Consider the following 18,603-nt stretch of genomic DNA (forward strand, 5'->3'; position numbering starts at 1 on the left):
TTACTCGTATGTATCTTTTCCATTGTCAGATTCTTTCTCTGAAGTTTTGTTACACACATTACCATGCCTTACTTGCTTGTTTCATTCCTTTTTTTTGAATTTTGTATCTAAAATTATAGATATAGATATAAATAAAAACTATTGAAAGTAAAAAGTATGTTTGATCCTGGGATCATCGAGGAATCCTCAAGTAGTTGGTCAAGTCCTATAGTGCTTGTCTTCTCCCAGTTCTGTAATGATTTTTGTAAAATAAATAAAGTCTCCAAACCAGACGCGTATCCAATGCCCCGGGTGGATGATTTAACTGAAAGATTAGGGACGGCTCAAAACATTACTACTCTTGACTTGGAAGATTCTACTTTCCCAAGAGGCTCAGGAAAAAACTGCATTTGCCACACCAGAGGGGTTTTGGCAGTACGCCAGAATGTCATTTGGGTTGCATGGGGCCCCAGCCACTTTCCAAAGGGCCATGGACTTCGTCCTGACACTCCATAAAAAATTCTCAGGAGCCTACCTTAATGACATTGTCATCTTTAGTCACGACTGGCAGAGTCACTTACAGGAAGTCCAGTTAATCTTGGATGCGCTCCCAAAGGTAGGGTTCACAGTGAACCCAGAAAAAAGCAAGATTGAGTTGGAGGAGGCCTGCTTTTTGGGTTATGTTGTAGGCAGAGGAGTGATTAAACCCCAACTGAACAAGGTGGAGGCCATCCAGAAGTGGCCCTGTCCATTCACAAAAATTGACAGGTTTGTCTTTAAATACAGTTCCCACATACAGTTAAACGTCAGTTCAGCAGCACACAGGCTTATAGGACTAACTTTCAGTGCTCTAGCCATTGCTAAAGTCTCTTTTACATGCCAGCTCACCCAGCAGGTCACAGTCCACTTATGGAGCCTTCCAGACAGCATGACAGCATACAGGTTTCTTCCTCACTGCTAGCAAAACAGATCCACACAAACTCTCAAACCAGCTGACTAGTAACCAGGTCTGAAGGGAAAGTACCTGTTCTCTTCAGAGAACCCTCTCTTAACCCTGTCCCAGGCTGACTCTCTAATATATATATATATATACATACTGTATGTATGCACACACTATATTGTCAAAAGTATTGGGATGCCTGTCATTACACGCACATGAACGTTAATGGCATCCCATTTATAGTCTGTAGGGTTCAATATTGAGTTGGCCCACCCTTTGCAGCTATAACAGCTTCAACTCTTCTAGGAAGGCTGTCCACAAGGTTTAGGAGTGTGTCGTTTGGAATGTTTGACCCTTCTTCCAGAAGCGCATTTGTGAGGTCAGGCACTGATGTTGGATGAGAAGGCCTGGTTCGTAGTTTCTATTCTAATTCATCCCAAAGGTGTTCCATTGGGTTGAGGTCAGGACTCTGTGCAGGCCAGTCAAGTTCCTCCACCCCAAACTTGCTCATCCATGTCTTTATGGACCTTGTTTGTGCATTGGTACACATTAATGTTGGAACAGGAAGGGGCCATCTCCAAACTGTTCCCACAAAGTTGGGAGCATAAACTTGTCCAAAATGTGATGGTATGCTGACGCCTTAAGAGTTCCCTTCACTCGAACTAAGAGGCCAAGCCCAACCCCTGAAAAATAACCCCCCATCATAATCCCCCCTCCACCGAAGGATTTGGACCAGTGCACAAAGCAAGGTCCATTAAGACATGGATGAGCGAGTTTGGGGTGGAGCAACTTGACTGGCCTCCACCTCAACCCGATAGAACACCTTTTGGGATGAATTAGAGCGGAGACTGCGAACCAGGCCTTCTCGTCCAAAATCAGTGACGGACTTCACTAATGCGCTTCTAGAAAAATGGTTAAACATTCCCATAGACACACTCCTAAACCTTGTGGGAAGCCTTTCCAGGAAGAGTTGAAGCTGTTATAGCTGCAAAGGGTGGGTCAACTCAAAATTAAACTCTACTGACTGGAATGGACTGGAATGCCATTAAAGTTAAATGTGCATGTAAAGGCAGGCCTCCCAATACTTTTGACAATATAGTGTATGTATATATATATATATATATATATATATATATACTGTATGTATACATATACACATACACAATTGTTACAATTCATTTGGTTCTTTCAATAAACACCAGTGTTTCACCAGGGCCATCATTTATTGCAGCATTAGGCTCCATTCACACCTAAGCGTATCGTTTTCAGGCGTTTTTTTGGGCTTGTTTCCAAGTGTTTTCTGGCTTTTTTCAGGCGTTTTTTTCAGGCATTATTTGCAGGTGTTTGGAGGCAGGCATTGACATATAACAAAAACGCTTTCAATCTGCCAAAAAAAATGTCATGTACTTTTTTGAGCTTCAGGCATTTTGCTTCAGATGACAAAAAGCTCATATGTGAACAGGGGCCATTGAAATGAATACGATTTTGCTTGTTCTGCGTTTTTGAAATTTCAGAAATTAGCCTTTTACGAGCTTAAAAACGCTCAGGTGTGTGAACAGGTCCTTATGGCACACTTTTGTGGCACACTTTTAGCCACAGAAAATTGTCCCTATCAGTTGGTTTTGTTTGGCTCCCAGATCAAAAGTTTCCAGCCCTCCCCTCCTCCGGTTCAAGCAAGTGAAATAAAGAAGCCTGCAATGAGAGGACCGAAAATTGGTTTGGTGCTTAGCACTTCTCTTGACACATAGTAAATAGGCTTGATTCAGACCATAGACAATGTAAAAAAAGCTCTTAAAACACATATGAACATCCTTTGAAAGCTCACAGGAAGGTTACAGTATATCCTTGCTATGTCCATATTGCTCTCATCAGCTCCAGTGCCAAGATCATCAGTGCTTTACAGCTAAGCATTTTCTCTTTGGAAATTTCGGACTACTGTAGCATTTTCATAGATAAGATCTACGGGAACCTGATTTTCATAAATATTTTCCTCTGAAGATTGGTCAATTAGGTCCAGCATACACTTGTTGAGGAATATAAATTGCTCCTAGAAACAGAAAAAAAAAAAAAACCTTAGTAAAGATGCTTATGCATAAATTTTTGTCAATAACGTACTAAAACAAGTTACTTATTTGTAAGTGGAACATATTAAAATGCAAGTCACCTAAATTAAAGGGAAACGTCACACAAGCATCTTTCAAACACCCTTTCCACAAAGTAAAGTACTTTGGCTCCTGCCAATTGCTTGCTTGATCCTTGATTGGAGCAACCAGTGACTGAATTTTTCTGCCCTGTGTACTTTTTTTGTGTGCTGAAGTATTCCTAAATTCACAGTAGTGACTAATAATATCACAGAATGTTTTTCATTTTTATTAAAAACTGTCCAGTTTCAAGGTGGTCAATTTTTTTCTTTTAAACTGTGATTCCACCTTTATACATTTTCTCCCCTGTTATGGGCTCCATCTTATGGAGGTCAGCATCCCCTATTGGACAGCCATCTTGACTCAGAACTAGACTCTTGACTCAGAACTAGAACCACGTGGTTGTTTTTGCATGGCACTGTGATGGCACTGTGTGCATGGTGTGGCACATGCCCAGCTGCTGTGAACGCCAGAGGGAGCTGATGAAGAAAGGTCACGTAACCGGCGCAAAATATAAAAAAAATAAGGTACATAGGAACATGATCATTACATGTGAGTAATGAGTTTAAGGCTCCGTTTCTACTAGTGCGACTTGTCATGCGCATGACATGTCACAGATCATTGATTTCAATGGCACCCATTCCCATCTATGTGACGTTGAAATTCAGCCACTACACTACATTGATGACTTTAATCCAGAGAGTGTAAAGTTGGATCAAAGCTGCAATCAAAGTCAGACTCTAAATCGCACAACTTTTGAGTCACATTAGTGTAATTGTAGCCTAAAGTTAGAGTGCAACTTTGGAGTGCGACTTTGAGTGCAGCTTTGATCCAACTTTACACTCTCTGGATTAAAGTCACATCAGAAGTCGCATCAAAGTAGTGCAGGTACCTTTTCACAGTTGCATAGATGGGAACTGATGCCATTGAAATCAATGGCCTGTGACTTGTCATGCGACTTTGTGTGTCCAAAGTCGCATGCCAAGTCACACTAGTGGAAACAGAGCCTTAGTCTATGTTTCCACTATTGTGACCCCAAAGCCACACGATTTAGAGTTAGACTTTGATGCGACTTTTATCCAACTTTAGACTCTCTGGATCAAAGCCATATTAAAAGCTGCATCAAAGTAGCGCAGGTATCGTTTCAAGTCACTGATTTTCAAGGTCGCAAAGATTGGAATGGGTGCCATTGAAATCAATGGGCTGTGACTTGTCATGCGACTTTGTGTGTCCAAAGTCGCACGACAAGTCGCACTAGTGGAAACGTAGACTTAGTGTGGTTGCCTGCACCATTCCTTTAATGCATGGGTGTCCAACCTTTTAATTAAACAATGGAAGACATCGCTCATAAATCGTGCACAAATATTAGTGACTAATAATCAAAAAAACACATATATATATATATATATATATATATATATATATATATATATATAAAAAAAATATATATATATATGTATATATATATATATATATGACAGTGCAGATTACGATGAATAACACAATCCAAAAAATAAAGTGACAGTGCATAAAAAGTCTATATGATTAATATAGTTTCATATAAGACATAAAATTATAGTCCTTGTGTACAAAAGTGCAGGTGCAATATATGCAGCAAAACAGTTCATTGATTAAGGAGCTTGGTGCTCAGAAGGAATGCTTCCTTATTCCAAGATGGAAAAGGAGGAGAAAAGAATCCGCCACCAGATGCTCTACACACTTACCGGATGGCCCCTTGGGGTCTAACATTGGTAAGTGGTATGCTGTATGCAGGATCCCAGTATGTACATTTTACATTTATGTACACATCTTGGATTTCATTATTCAGATGGAGGTATAGGGTGTGTTAACTGTGGCTTATCCCGATTTTCACCCTGATTTTATGGATTATTGATGTATTATGTATTTTAATTTTAATTTTAATTCTACTGCTTGTTTACCTGATAGCAATTGATTACTGACCAATTTATCACCTGAGAGTTTTGATGTGAAGATTCTTATTGCATTCATGTCTTTTTTTTTTTTTTTTAATATATGTGGTCATGATTTAGATACACAGATTTGTACAATCAGATGTCGTTTGTACTGTCTGTAATATTGAAGTATCACCCCATTTGTATTTAGTGCCGTTTTGCTCGTTATTATCTATGAGCGTGGGTTAGTTCAGTTAATTGGCCCCTTTGGAATTAGCCCCTAGGAGTAGTTTATTTACCGTAGCACGGTGTAGTTATGCTCTATAACCGTCTATGGGGGAATATTTTTGTTCCGGGTGCATAGGTCAAGGCAACTTAGAAAACGGAAGTATTAGCGAAGGTTGCTCAGACAACAAAGTCCGTTTAGACCAGAACATCACGCACGCAACCAATGGGTGTTGACGCACACCCCGATCCCGCCCAACTGGGCGGAAGTTCGGAGGTATTTAGGTTACCGCTAAGCCGTCATGGTCACGCCCCCGGTGAAGAAGTTGGAAGTACGAAACGCGTCGGAGCGTGACTAGGCGGCGTAACCACTCTTGCAGACTAGGAGCTCGGGACACCCGGACGGCGCGAGGTCCACGGCGTGGAGCCTGGACACGGATTCCCGAAGGGTACCCTCCTCCTATTTATGACATGCGGATGTTATATGGATACCATGTGAGTTGTATACTTATTTTATATGTGCAATAAAGCTTTTTAAAACTGTATCACACTAGTGGGATTTTGCTTCTCTCCCCTCATGCTGCCGAGCCTGATTGCTTTAGCTGGTGTGGAATCCGGTCTGGGTGTGCAGATCAAAGACTAATACCTCAGGCTTACATTGCTCAGGCACGAGAGTGTTTTGGGCCACAGCAGCTGGTGAGTGGGCATTTCTCCTCCCCCCTTGGAGCACGGTGGTGGTGGTGATCCTTGAAAGCTACGCTTGTTTATCTAAACATCCCAGGATATATGTTGAATGATCATGGACTGATTGCTATCAATATCATTTTCCTGATGCTTTTGTGACATCTGTGCATTTTTGGACTGTGGGAAGCCTTAACAGTTGTGATTATATATCTATGCGGCATTAACTTCTGGTTATTTTTTTTGCGCTACTGGTCTATTTAGAGAGTATTTTTGAATACCTTCTATTATTCCATTATTTACAAGGATCCCAGTATGGGTGGAATGCCGTCCCCCGCTCGTATAATATTCCAGGAATCTGTCCACTCTAAAAGGACTGGTAGACCTTTTCTCCAATACCTCTCCTCAAGCCACACACAGACCGATCATATAAAACAAAAGGACTTCATGGTATAGTACGTATTGCCAGTTTTAATTAAAGAAATGGAGCCACTTACATCAGGTAAAGCAAGGAACAGCTTCTCACAGCGTCGCAGCCGGTTTGCGTTCCGGCTGCGTTCCAAGGAACCGGAAGTGACGTAGGGCGTAGTGCGAGGACCCGACCGGTTTCGTCAAACAACGTGTGACGTCATCAGCCAACCTTTTGGCTTCTCAGGGCCACATTGAGTGTAGAGAAATTTTCTCAGGCCGCATATAAATGTAATAAAATGTCGCTGCGCCCTTCCCGCGCCACCGCACTAAGTTAACACAACTAGAGGATGATCAAATGAATTGGAATCAGTATACAGAGACCACAAAAGGATGTGCCCCTCTGGCATTCTATGATCTGTAAGTATATAACACTTCTGGAAAAGTGCCTTTCTGATAAACATTACTTTTTCTGCCTGAGATACTGTCTGATCTGACACATATCGCCTCACGCAGTCTGCTTCCTAATCTCTCCACTCAGTAACATACAAAAAAAAAAACTATCAGCGCAAACCCAATATATGTGATAAAATAACTCAACCTCAATTCACTGTGCATAAATCAGGTGTGTGAAAGTATATAAGTGGTATCCGGCAGCATACACCAATCGTGTTTCACAAATCACAATAAACTATAAATCCTACCAAAATGTGATGCGCCAGAAATATAATAAAAAAGTGATGACTTTAAATACAATAAATCATATCCAGTTCATAAGGCACATAGCAATGTGTGTGCTTCCAATAAAGTGATATGAAGAGTGTCCCCGTATCCAATTGAAGAAAATCCAGTGATGAAAACAAGTTGTAAACACCAATTAGTGAATCCCTCCACCAGGTGAATTAGCCTCTCACCTTCCTAAAAGACCCAAACGGGCCAGCAATCACATGTATCATGGATCAGACTTCCAGGAAAGAGCCACACTGTATTGCACCTCGAGGGATCCCGGGACATATAAAAAACAGATGAAGAAATCTAGTGCTCTCTGCTTACTAATAAGGGTGTGCTTTATTAGAGAAAGGCAGATCAACTCACATTTGTTGGGCACTCAGCCGTGCCTGCTGTATAAGCGATGTCAGCGATCTGTTACCAGAGAGAGACTCTGCGTCGGCCACGCACGCTCCGTCCCCCTATACGCGTTACGTCGAGCGTAATGCTCCTTTGACTTCCTCGGTAGGGGACCAGTAACATACGCTGTCTACCTCTTCTTCAGACTGTTCTGTCCTTTTTGCTTAAATATTCTTTCCTTCACCCCTTTTCTCCAACCCACAGCTTATATACTGAATTTCACCCTCACTTTTGCTCTCTTCTTATTACTGCACTCCCTAACTCTTGCTAACTGTCAACCCACATGCTAACAAAAATGCTAGGAGCAGTGGCGGCCAGTGCGTTGGGGGCGCAGGGGCGCCGCCCCCCCATCCATGCGTCCGGCCCCCTAATCTACATGCGGGGCGCCGGACGCATGGAGTTCAATGGGGCTTTTTTTTTAATCACCTGATTAGAGCCAGAGACTCTAATAGGCTTCAGCAAAGGGTGGACCCGGGGTGCAGAATAGTGCTCCCCGAGCCCACCCATTGTATGACAATAGCGAATGAAAATTCACTATTGTCACACGGATCCTCCTCCTGGCCAATCAGAGACCCGCTTCCTGATTGGCCGAAAGGCAAACCCCATGCCATTGGCCGAGGAGGAGGAGGCGGGAGGACTGAAGACTCGAGGAGACGCGGGGACTAAAGAGTAGCCGCCGCTACAGGTAAGTGCACTGGTCTTGGGGGGGGGGGGCTTGGCACGCTGTTCACTCTGCATTGAAAGGGAGCATGATGATCTCTGCATTGAAGGGGGCACGCTGGTCTCTGCATTGAAAGGGGGCACGCTGATCTCTGCATTGAAAGGGGGCACGCTGATCTCTGCATTGAAAGGGGGCACAATGATCTCTTCATTGAAGGGGGCACGATGATCTCTGCATTGAAGGGGGCACACTGTTCACTCTATATTGAAAGGGGGCACGCTGTTCTCTCTGCATTGAAAGGGGGCACACTGGTCTCTGTATTAAAAGGGGGCATGCTGGTCACTGCATTGAAAGGGGGCACGCTGATCACTGCATTGAAAGGGGGCATGCTGGTCTCTGCATTGAAAGGGGCACGCTGGTCTCTGCATTGAAAGGGGGCACGCTGGTCTCTGCATTGAAAGGAGGCACGCTGGTCTCTGCATTGAAAGGGGGCACGCCGGTCTCTGCATTGAAGGGGGCATGCTGGTCACTGTTTTGAAGGGGGCACACTGGTAACTGTGCATTGAAAGGGGGCACGCTGGTCACTGTGCATTGAAAGGGGGCACGCTGGTCACCGTGCATTGAAAGGGGGCACGCTGGTCATTCTGCATTGAAAGGGGGTACGCTGGTCACTGTGCATTGAAAGGGGGGCCCGCTGGTCACTGTGCATTAAAAGGGGGGCACGCTGGTCACTGTGCATTGAAAGGGGGCACGCTGGTCACTGTGCAATGAAAGGGGGCACGCTGGTCTCTCTGCGTTGAAAGGGGGCATGCTGTGGTCACTCTGCATTGAAGGGGGCACACTATACCTTGATTACTGATGGCCCCTTTCACACTTTTGTGACCTCAAAGTCACGCAATTTTTTACAGCGTTTTTTGCCGCAAAGCAATGCCTATTACATTTTTCTGTTTGCGCCCCCCTCCCCCTCAAAATTTTTAAGCACCAGCCGCCACTGGCTAGGGGACTGGGGCATGTCCCTTCTAGAAAAAAAAAAAACAATCCCATATCTTCCTCCCTCTGCTTCTCCTAACTTCTGGAGATGTACTGTATCTGTAAACCCTGGGCCTCTATCATTTAACTTTTGCCAACATACCTGGCATCCCCCATCCTCTGGCAACAATCCACACAATCTAGCTTCTATTCCTCTTCTTCCCAGAACCAGCCACCCTTTCTCATGTGCTCTTTGGAATTGTAAACATAAACACACAAAAAAAAAAAAGGGCGCACCAGCCTAGCGCATTATCCTCAGTAGGCTTTTATTAATATAATAGTAAAAAATGTCTACTCACAAACAAGTGATGTAAACCAGCATATCAAATCCGACTGACAACGTCCATAGTGTAGGAGTCCACTGTCCAAGTTAGGGAAATTGGCTAATGCGTTTCGAGGCGGTACCTCTTCCTCAGAGCCTAGGGGCCATAACTGGACCCATGGTATATATACCAAAAGTGTTTCTAAATGACCTCAGAGGTGGGGGAGGGAATTCCTCCCTTTTGGGTGTGGCCACACAGATGTCAATTAACTGAAGCCTGATGCACACTTACTTGTAGTTGTCAGTATACAAATATCAATAGAAATACAATATATCAATAGATCATAACATAAATCAATAAGCGCATGAAACCTTATAGTTGCTAATGGCATATATGAGTTTTACCCAAACTATTACCAACTGTAATACACAACCAGTTTTAGTTGCATGCATATACATTCTCAGATATTATCCATAAAACAATTCGAACAAAGCCTGCATACCAGAAATGGGGGGGTGGGGGGGGGGATAGGATTTTGCTTATAACCTGAAATGATTGAGTGTAGCCATCCATAGATTACTCTCAGGGTTTGTATTTTCTTATCACTATCAGGAGTAGGGTGGTTGATCACTGATTCTTTGGGATCAAGGGTAAGTGTGTGTGGGAACAACGTTGGTGGTAATGAGTGAGAAGTGGTTATAAATAATCTCATTAGATTCACCTTCCAATGGCCTGGTATTCGGGGTGCCCAGTGTGCCACATCTCGCCTGCCGTGGGGAGTGGAACGCACGCCATCCGATCCCGGAAGGGGCGTGCGTTCCAACTAGGTGACATCAACATTAGATGCGTCACCTCCGTCTCCATGGTGTCCACGTCACTCTCTCCTCCAAACTTAAATGTCGGGGCTCAGAATATCCTGTCAACCACCTCTACCCAGCTATGCAATTATCCTATATCCAACCCAGATCACCCCCGATCTTTGTTGTAACAATTTAAAAATGGACATAAAATTATATATGTATATTTAAAATAAAAAGAAACCATTGTTTCCAAATTTTTAAAAATTATTAAATTAAAATATTATACATTTAAAAAATGGTACTAGTGTAAGCAAATGTATATATATATATATATATATATATATACACACATACACACACCCAGTGTATGCTGATGCAAACGCAACTGTGCTAGAAACATAAAAAAAAACAATTAATTGTGTATAGTGTGTGTATCTGAGCACAGGAACATTGTATATCATATAATTCCTCAGTGGTATTGCATACCAATAAAGGGAACATTATATTACATTCAAATAAGTGTATCCCTCTTAGGATGCAGCAACCTGATTTATGTGCATATAATATTATATAGATGGAGAAGCCATGCTATCCAACATAAGTGCCTATATATATATATATATACACAAATATCCATACGTCTAAGTGTATGGGTGCATGTATATGCTCAGACCACTGTTTAAAATGTCACGTGCACTAGTATGTAACGTGATGTACAATCATAGAAAACTAAATCTAAAACCAAAAGACTAAGCCCTTGGGACCTAGTGTTTCATAACCTTAGAGAAAAAGAAATGGGATAATTGGAACAAATAGAATAGAATGAATGACTATTAGGAGGGAAAAGGATTCCGTGTAACCGCTCCAACCGAGAGAATTAATATATAGGTGTATAATAACCTATGCACAATGGCAAGGAAGCAGTTGATGGCACACTGGAGACAAAAGCCAGTAACTGCAACCTATAAGACTATCAAATTATTGCAGACTGTGATAAAGGATAAAGGATGCAACTCGAGAGGAAGGGGGGGGGGGGGAGGGAAAGAAAAATTCCTTACGGGTGAAAAAGAAGACGAGTCAGCAAAGTAAGATAGGGGTACTAGTCCATTCTAGAGGACCCCATCAATCTCAAGTTCCTCGTTAAGGCTTTCTGGGGCCATAGACCCCAAGGTAAAAATCCAATAGAATTCCTCCAACATAATTTCTGAAATCTTGTTCCTTCATCTGGGTCCTTGCTCATTACCTGGGCAGCACAGTGGTGTAGTGGTTAGCACTTTCAACTAGCAGCAAGAGGGTCGCTGGTTCGAATCCCAACCACGACACTACCTGCCTGAAGTTTGCATGTTCTCCCTGTGCCTGCGTGGGTTTCCTCCGGGTACTCCGGTTTCCTCCCACACTCCAAAGACATGCTGGTAGGTTAATTGGATCCTGTATAAAAAAATGGCCCTACTGTGTATGTTTGTGAGTTAGGGACTTTAGATTGTAAGCTCCTTGAGGGCAGGGACTGATGTGAATGTGCAATGTTGTAACGCTCCTGCGTTTAATGTATGGTGTGGATTTTCAGCTGCAGAAATATTCCACTTCAGTAGTCATGTAAGAGAGATGCTGAGATACCATTCCCAACCTCAATGACTCATCATGTGTGGAAGGTCTTAATTCAGCTAGTAAATACACACACTCAACAAGCTGGTTCATAGAGTGACTTTATGTATGTAGTAACACAGTGATGAAGATTTAAGAGACAGGTTGAGTGGAGGTGGTAGGTGACAGACACTTGAAGGTAAGACAGTAGCAGATGGATGCAGGTAGGTTTAGCAATCATGTATGGTAGCAGATGACAGAGTAGCAGGTGGACATACAAGAGTGATCAACCCAGTGCAGGAATAAGTAGCAGTAGTCTTAAGAGCTAGCAATCTAAAAGTTTATAGAGGGTTCCCCTGCGGGGTACTTAGCACTAATAGCAATACAGCCGAAGGTTGGTTCAGGAGGAGCGGATGATCCGGAAGCGGGATGCAGGCATCAGCGCAGCGAGGTTCCGTCAGCGAGGTATGCTTGCAAGTACGAAAGCTTCAAGCCAAGTTAGCATCCAGGTAAGGGTGTTTGAACGAACACATGTGAGTGAGAACCGGCGCTTTAAATAGCCATCTAGTCCGGCGCTGAGTGATGACAGCTTCAGTCTTAAAGGTGTATGCGCACCTTTCCAAAAGAGAATGGTGGGGCGCATACACTTGTGAAAAGAGTAATTTAGGGTACCAAAGGTACCGGAACATTACAATACCCCCCCCTTAAGGCCGGCTCCTGAAGGCCTCTGGAGCTGGTTTGTCTGGGTATCTCACATGAAAATTGCGGATTAATCTAGGGGCATGTATTTCAGAGGTGTTTAGCCAGGTGTCGTCTTGGGGCCCATAGTTCTTCCATCTAACCAAGTACTGAAGTCTTCTTCTGTAGATACGAGAATCCAGAATCTCTTTTATCTCGTATTCTTCTCCACCTTCAACTTGTACAGGAGGCGGAGGTGGAATATTAGGCCTTATTCCGTGGTCCGGAACATGGGGCTTCAGTAGCGACACATGGAAAATGGGATGGATTTTTAGGTCTATTGGCAATGTAAGCTGTACTGCAGCTTTTCCAATAAGTTTTTTGATTGGGAAAGGTCCCAAGAACAGAGGTCCAAGCTTTTTGCTAGGGATCTTCAGTCTTAAATTTTTTGTTGAGAGCCAAACGAGGTCCCCGATAGTGTACTGTGGAGAAGGTCTTCTGCGAAGATCATAGTACTTCTTTTGTTGACTGTGAGCGTGTGCAATGGTAGTATTTAATAAACCCAGAGAATCCTTTATTTGGGTAAGATAGTCTGAGGCTACTGGGTTGTTTGAAGGAAGGATGCGTGGTGGAAGAATAGAGGGATGAAACCCATAGTTCAAGTAGAACGGACTCTGCTTGGTTGTACTGTGGGTTGCGTTGTTGTAGGCAAATTCTGCCAGAGGGAGAAGATCCACCCAATCATCCTGTTGGTAAGAAGTGTAACAACGTAAATACTGCTCGATGCATTGGTTGACTCTTTCAGTCTGTCCGTTGGTCTGCGGATGGTAAGGAGAAGTGAGCTTCCGCTCGATCCGTAGTATGTGACATAGTTCTTGCCAGAACTTAGAAATAAATTGGGATCCACGGTCAGACAGAAGAGTTTTTGGGATACCATGTAATCTAAAGACATGTTTCATCAGGAGTTCTGCCGTTTGTTTGGACGAAGGTAGTCTGCGAATAGCAATGAAATGTGCCATCTTTGTCAGATGGTCCACTGACACCAAGATGGTATTAAATCCTTTGGAAAGAGGCAATTCTACGATGAAGTCCAAGGACAAAACTTCCCATGGAGTTTGGGGTATTGGTAGACTGCATAGTAGACCGGATGGTCTCGTAGTGTCAATTTTGGACCTGGCACAGACATTGCATGAAGAGACGAATTTTTGTATAGATGTTTTCATGTCAGGCCACCAGAATTGCCGGGAAATCAAATTAAGAGTCTTTGTCATACCCATATGTCCTGCCATAGGCACATCATGAGATAATTCCAAGATCTTGGTGCGTAGGGTAGGTGGTATGTAAAGTTTGTCGTTGTAGTAGAGGAAGCCTTCTGCATCAGTATTTTGTTGTGGTGGGGGTGAATCCAAACTTATACCATGCAAAACCTCTTCCTTCAAGGAACGGACAACTCCAATAATGCGTTTGTGAGGTATTATAGGAACGGAAGGGATTTCAAAGTAGTTTTCTTCAGTTAGTCGTGATAGTGCATCCGCCTTTTTGTTTTTATCTGCAGGTGTGTAAGTCACTAGGAAGTTAAACCTTAGAAAGAATAGTGACCATCGTACCTGTCGGTGCGAGAGAGTTTTGCTAGTCTGAAGATATTGGAGGTTTTTATGGTCCGTGTATATAATTATTGGTAATTGGGTGCCTTCGAGTAAATGTCGCCAATTCTCCAGAGCCAATTTTATATTTTTTTTATAGCAAGCAGTTCCTTTTCACCCACGGGGTAATTTATCTCGGGACTGCTTAGGGATTTAGAAAAAAAGGCGACTGGATGAAGTGGTGAAGTGTGGGTTGGTCGTTGGGAGAGTATTGCTCCTACTGCCATGTTTGACGCATCTACCTCCAGAATGTATTGGAGGGATGGGTCTGGATGGCGTAATATGGGAGCGGAAGTAAACCTTGTCTTTAACAAGTGAAAAGCTTTACTGGCTTCTTCTGACCATTTGAATGAGCTGTGTGAGGGGTCTCACAATAGCAGAAAGGTTTTTAATGAACTTCCTGTAGAAATTTGAAAATCCCAGGAATCGCTGTAGCGCCTTGCGTGTGGTTGGTGTAGGCCAATCCTGAATGCAGGATATTTTACTCATGTCCATCTCGATTCCTGTTTTGGATATGATGTAGCCTAGAAAGAGTACCTCGTCTTTATGAAACAAGCATTTCTTCAGTTTCACATAAAGGTTATGTGCAAGCAATCTCGATAGTACAAGTCTTACATGTCTTATCGTGAATATATAAGTATATCGTCCAGATATACCACAACACAGACATCTAGTAAGTCTTTAAAAATATCGTTTATAAATCGTTGGAAAACTGCAGGGGCGTTGCATAGCCCGAATGGCATCACAAGATATTCGAACAATCCGTATCTGGTTCTGAATGCAGTCTTCCACTCGTCTCCATCACGGATTCGAATGAGATTGTATGCTCCTTTCAGGTCCAATTTTGAAAAATAGGTAGCTCCACGCACCTGCTCAATGAGCTCAGGGATAAGCGGGAGAGGATAGCGATCTTTTATTGTGATAGCATTCAATTTCCTGTAGTCGATGATAGGTCTGAGACTTGAGTCCTTATTGCGAACAAAAAAGAGTCCTGCTGCTGTGGAAGAAGTGGAAGGTCTAATAAAACCTTTTCCAAATTCTCATCCAAATAGGTTTTGAGATGGGAAAGTTCATCCTGTGAAAGAGGATAAACATGACCGAACGGCAATTTGCTATTTGGGAGTAGATCAATGCTACAATCATAGTCTCGATGAGGAGGTAATGCTTGAGCATTTTTCTCAAGAAAAACCTCAGAAAGATCCTGATAACATAGTGGTGCAATCTCATCTGTCACCATAGACAGAATCTTCCCGGAAGACGGGAGGTTACACGTATCCTCGCAATAGCAAGAGAGGAAGGCTAAGGACCGTTCCTTCCAATCTATGGTTGGTTGGTGTGTGTGTAACCAGGGAAGTCCCAACACAATGGGAAAGTGGGGTGAAGGTATTAAATCGAAGGTAGTAGTCTCCCTATGAGACTCGTTAATAGTGACTAGAAGTGCTTGTGTCTGATCGGTGATTGGACCAGAGGATAATGGAACACCGGTAATAAGACTTACTGAGACAGGTTTAAGTTTAGAAATAATAGGAATTTTATTTGAAGCAGCAAAACATATATCAATATAATTTCCACAAGATCCTGTGTCAATCATGGCCTTAGTAGTAATCCTGTTCTGGTCCCACTGTAATGTCAAACAAACAAAAATGTAAGGGTTAGTGAATGAAGTTGTCAATCCCCCTAGGAGGACATGTGAACACTCACCCTTCTTTTTGTTGACTAGGGGACAGACATTTATCTTGTGATCTGGGGATGCACAGTACAAGCAGAGATTTTCATATCGTCTTTTGGCTTTTTCCATAGTTGATAGCGGTGGGCGTATGGTTCCTACCTCCATAGGAACGGGGTTAACGGCCGGAATCCGAGAGGAAACGGATAATGGCATTCCCATTTTCTCAGCCTTTCTTTCTCGTAGTCTTCTATCTATGGTAATACTGAGTTGTATTAATGCATCCAGGGTCTTTGGTAGATCCGCTCGGGCGAGCTCGTCCTTAACGGCTTCTGATAGGCCAAGCCTAAATTGGGTTTTCAGAGATGCATCATTCCATTCTGAATCAAGGGTCCATCTCTTGAATTCCGCGACAAAGTCTTCTACAGGCCTCCTTCCTTGTTTCAAGGATCTTAATTGAAGATCGGCAGTACTCTGCCTATTGGGGTCATCATATAGGCTAGTGAGTTCTGCTAGGAACAAGGCATAGGAGTTGAGAAGCTGGTCGTTTTTCTCAAAAAGAGAGTCTGCCCAGGCTCGAGGATCGCCTGTTAGGTAAGAAATAATAGTACAAACCTTAATGTGATCAGTAAGGTAGGTAAGAGGTTTTAGCAAAAAAAGTAACTCACATGCGTTTTTAAATTCGCGAAATTTTTTGCGATCGCCTGTAAATACCAAAGGGGGATTTATCTTGGGTTCAGGGGACTGAGCAGAGGTAAGTTGTGTCAGTCTAATTACCTGCTGCGACAGAGCCTGATTGTCTTCTTTTAATTCAGCAAGTGCGTGTATTAACGCAGTTACTTGCTGTTTTAATTGTGTCACCTGAGTGGTTATTTCTGCTGAATCCATTTGTAGGTTCGTTCAATCTGTAACGCTCCTGCGTTTCATGTATGGTGTGGATTTTCAGCTGCAGAAATATTCCACTTCAGTAGTCATGTAAGAGAGATGCTGAGATACCATTCCCAACCTCAATGACTCATCATGTGTGGAAGGTCTTAATTCAGCTAGTAAATACACACACTCAACAAGCTGGTTCCTAGAGTGACTTTATGTATGTAGTAACACAGTGATGAAGATTTAAGAGACAGGTTGAGTGGAGGTGGTAGGTGAAAGACACTTGAAGGTAAGACAGTAGCAGATGGATGCAGGTAGGTTTAGCAATCATGTATGGTAGCAGATGACAGAGTAGCAGGTGGACATACAAGAGTGATCAACCCAGTGCAGGAATAAGTAGCAGTAGTCTTAAGAGCTAGCAATCTAGATATGCAGATGTGATAAATAGTCTTTACTATGCAGAGCTAGATAGTGTAAGCTTAGTATAAATTTATAGAGGGTTCCCCTGCGGGGTACTTAGCACTAATAGCAATACAGCCGAAGGTTGGTTCAGGAGGAGCGGATGATCCGGAAGCGGGATGCAGGGATCAGCGCAGCGAGGTTCCGTCAGCGAGGTATGCTTGCAAGCACGAAAGCTTCAAGCCAAGTTAGCATCCAGGTAAGGGTGTTTGAACAAACATATGTGAGTGAGAACCGGCGCTTTAAATAGCCATCTAGTCCGGCGCTGAGTGATGACAGCTTCAGTCTTAAAGGTGTATGCGCACCTTTCCAAAAGAGAATGGTGGGGCGCATACACTTGTGAAAAGAGTAATTTAGGGTACCAAAGGTACCGGAACATTACAAATGTATATGTAAAGTGCTGCGTAAAATTGACAGCGCTATATAAGTACCTGAAATAAATAAATCACCTCTATACCGAAGACTCTAAGACCCATCAGGTCCCCATTGTGACATTGTTCAAAGTGACGAGGTACGGAGTAGCTATTACATTCCTTAGTACCTGCTTTAATTTTCTTGTTTAGAATACTGCATTTGTGCTCTCCGAATCTTACTCTAATTGGCGTATAGTCCGCCCCACATACAGTAAGCCACAAGGGCAAACAAGACCATATACTGTATTACGTAGTTAGTGCCACAATTTATGAATTGTTTGATTTTCCTACTGCGGCCGTCTGAGCCAGAAACTTCACTCTTCCTATGCCACATGAATGGACAGGTTCCACAGTTTCTCACCCCGCATCTAAAGTTACCTTTCCGGTCAAAAATACTTAACCAGGGATTATTCGCTGGGGCATTACAAGGAGATTTTTCTTTCCGTACCTTGTTGGGAGCGATCTGGCTTCTGAGGTCTCTGGGTTTCCTGAATACTATTTCTGGAACGGGAGGCAGAACGGGGTCTGTTTTTTTCCAATTAAGTCTAAGTGTACGCTGTATGTCAAAGGCCCTGTTGTTATACATGGTACTAAATCTAGTTATCTCCATTTCTGTGGACCTGATATGATGTTTCTTAGACTTGCTAACGTGGCCTACCCTCTTGACCTGGGAATAGTCATCTAGAGGTGTATCTCTCCCATACAGCTGCCAGTACTTGGTATAGGCTTCCTCTATAAGATCCTTTTGATACCCCTTTTCCAGGAATCTGTTCTTCAAGATAAGGCCCTGTTCCTCATAGTCCGTGATTCTAGTACAAGTCCTCTGTAACCTGCAAAATTGGCCGAGGGGAATATTTCTAATCCATCTAGGGTGGTGATTGCTCTTGGCGTGTAGATACGAATTACCCCCGCTAGGTTTAAAGTGTGTCTTGGATATAATACTCCCATTCGGTTCAACCTGCAGTTCGAGATCCAGAAAGACCAGGCAGGTGTCATCTATCACGTGGGTGAAGGAAATGTCGAAGGGATTATTTCCACAATGGGAAATGAACCCTTCCAAGTCTTCAGTCGTACCGTCCCAAATGATGAGTATGTCGTCAATATATCTGGCATATAGAGCCA

The 18,603-nt window shown here is 43.1% G+C and overlaps 1 protein-coding gene across 1 annotated transcript in view; it reads right to left on the minus strand.

Annotated features, from left to right (window-relative positions):
- Positions 1-2,509: 2,509 nt before the first annotated feature.
- The window catches only part of LOC309568939 (receptor-type tyrosine-protein phosphatase H-like), a gene marked incomplete at its 5' end in the record, with an annotated part of 1,053,085 nt that continues 1,036,991 nt past the window's right edge, over positions 2,510-18,603 (minus strand). Inside the window, one exon of the mRNA XM_082274706.1 lies at positions 2,510-2,966. Within this exon, the coding sequence (XP_082130832.1) occupies positions 2,823-2,966 (144 nt within the window). The 3' untranslated portion in view covers positions 2,510-2,822. The remainder of the gene's footprint in view (positions 2,967-18,603) is intronic.

This window comes from Pelophylax lessonae (genome assembly GCF_965119305.1).
Source record: "Pelophylax lessonae genome assembly, chromosome: 12".
Lineage (NCBI taxonomy): Eukaryota > Metazoa > Chordata > Amphibia > Anura > Ranidae > Pelophylax > Pelophylax lessonae.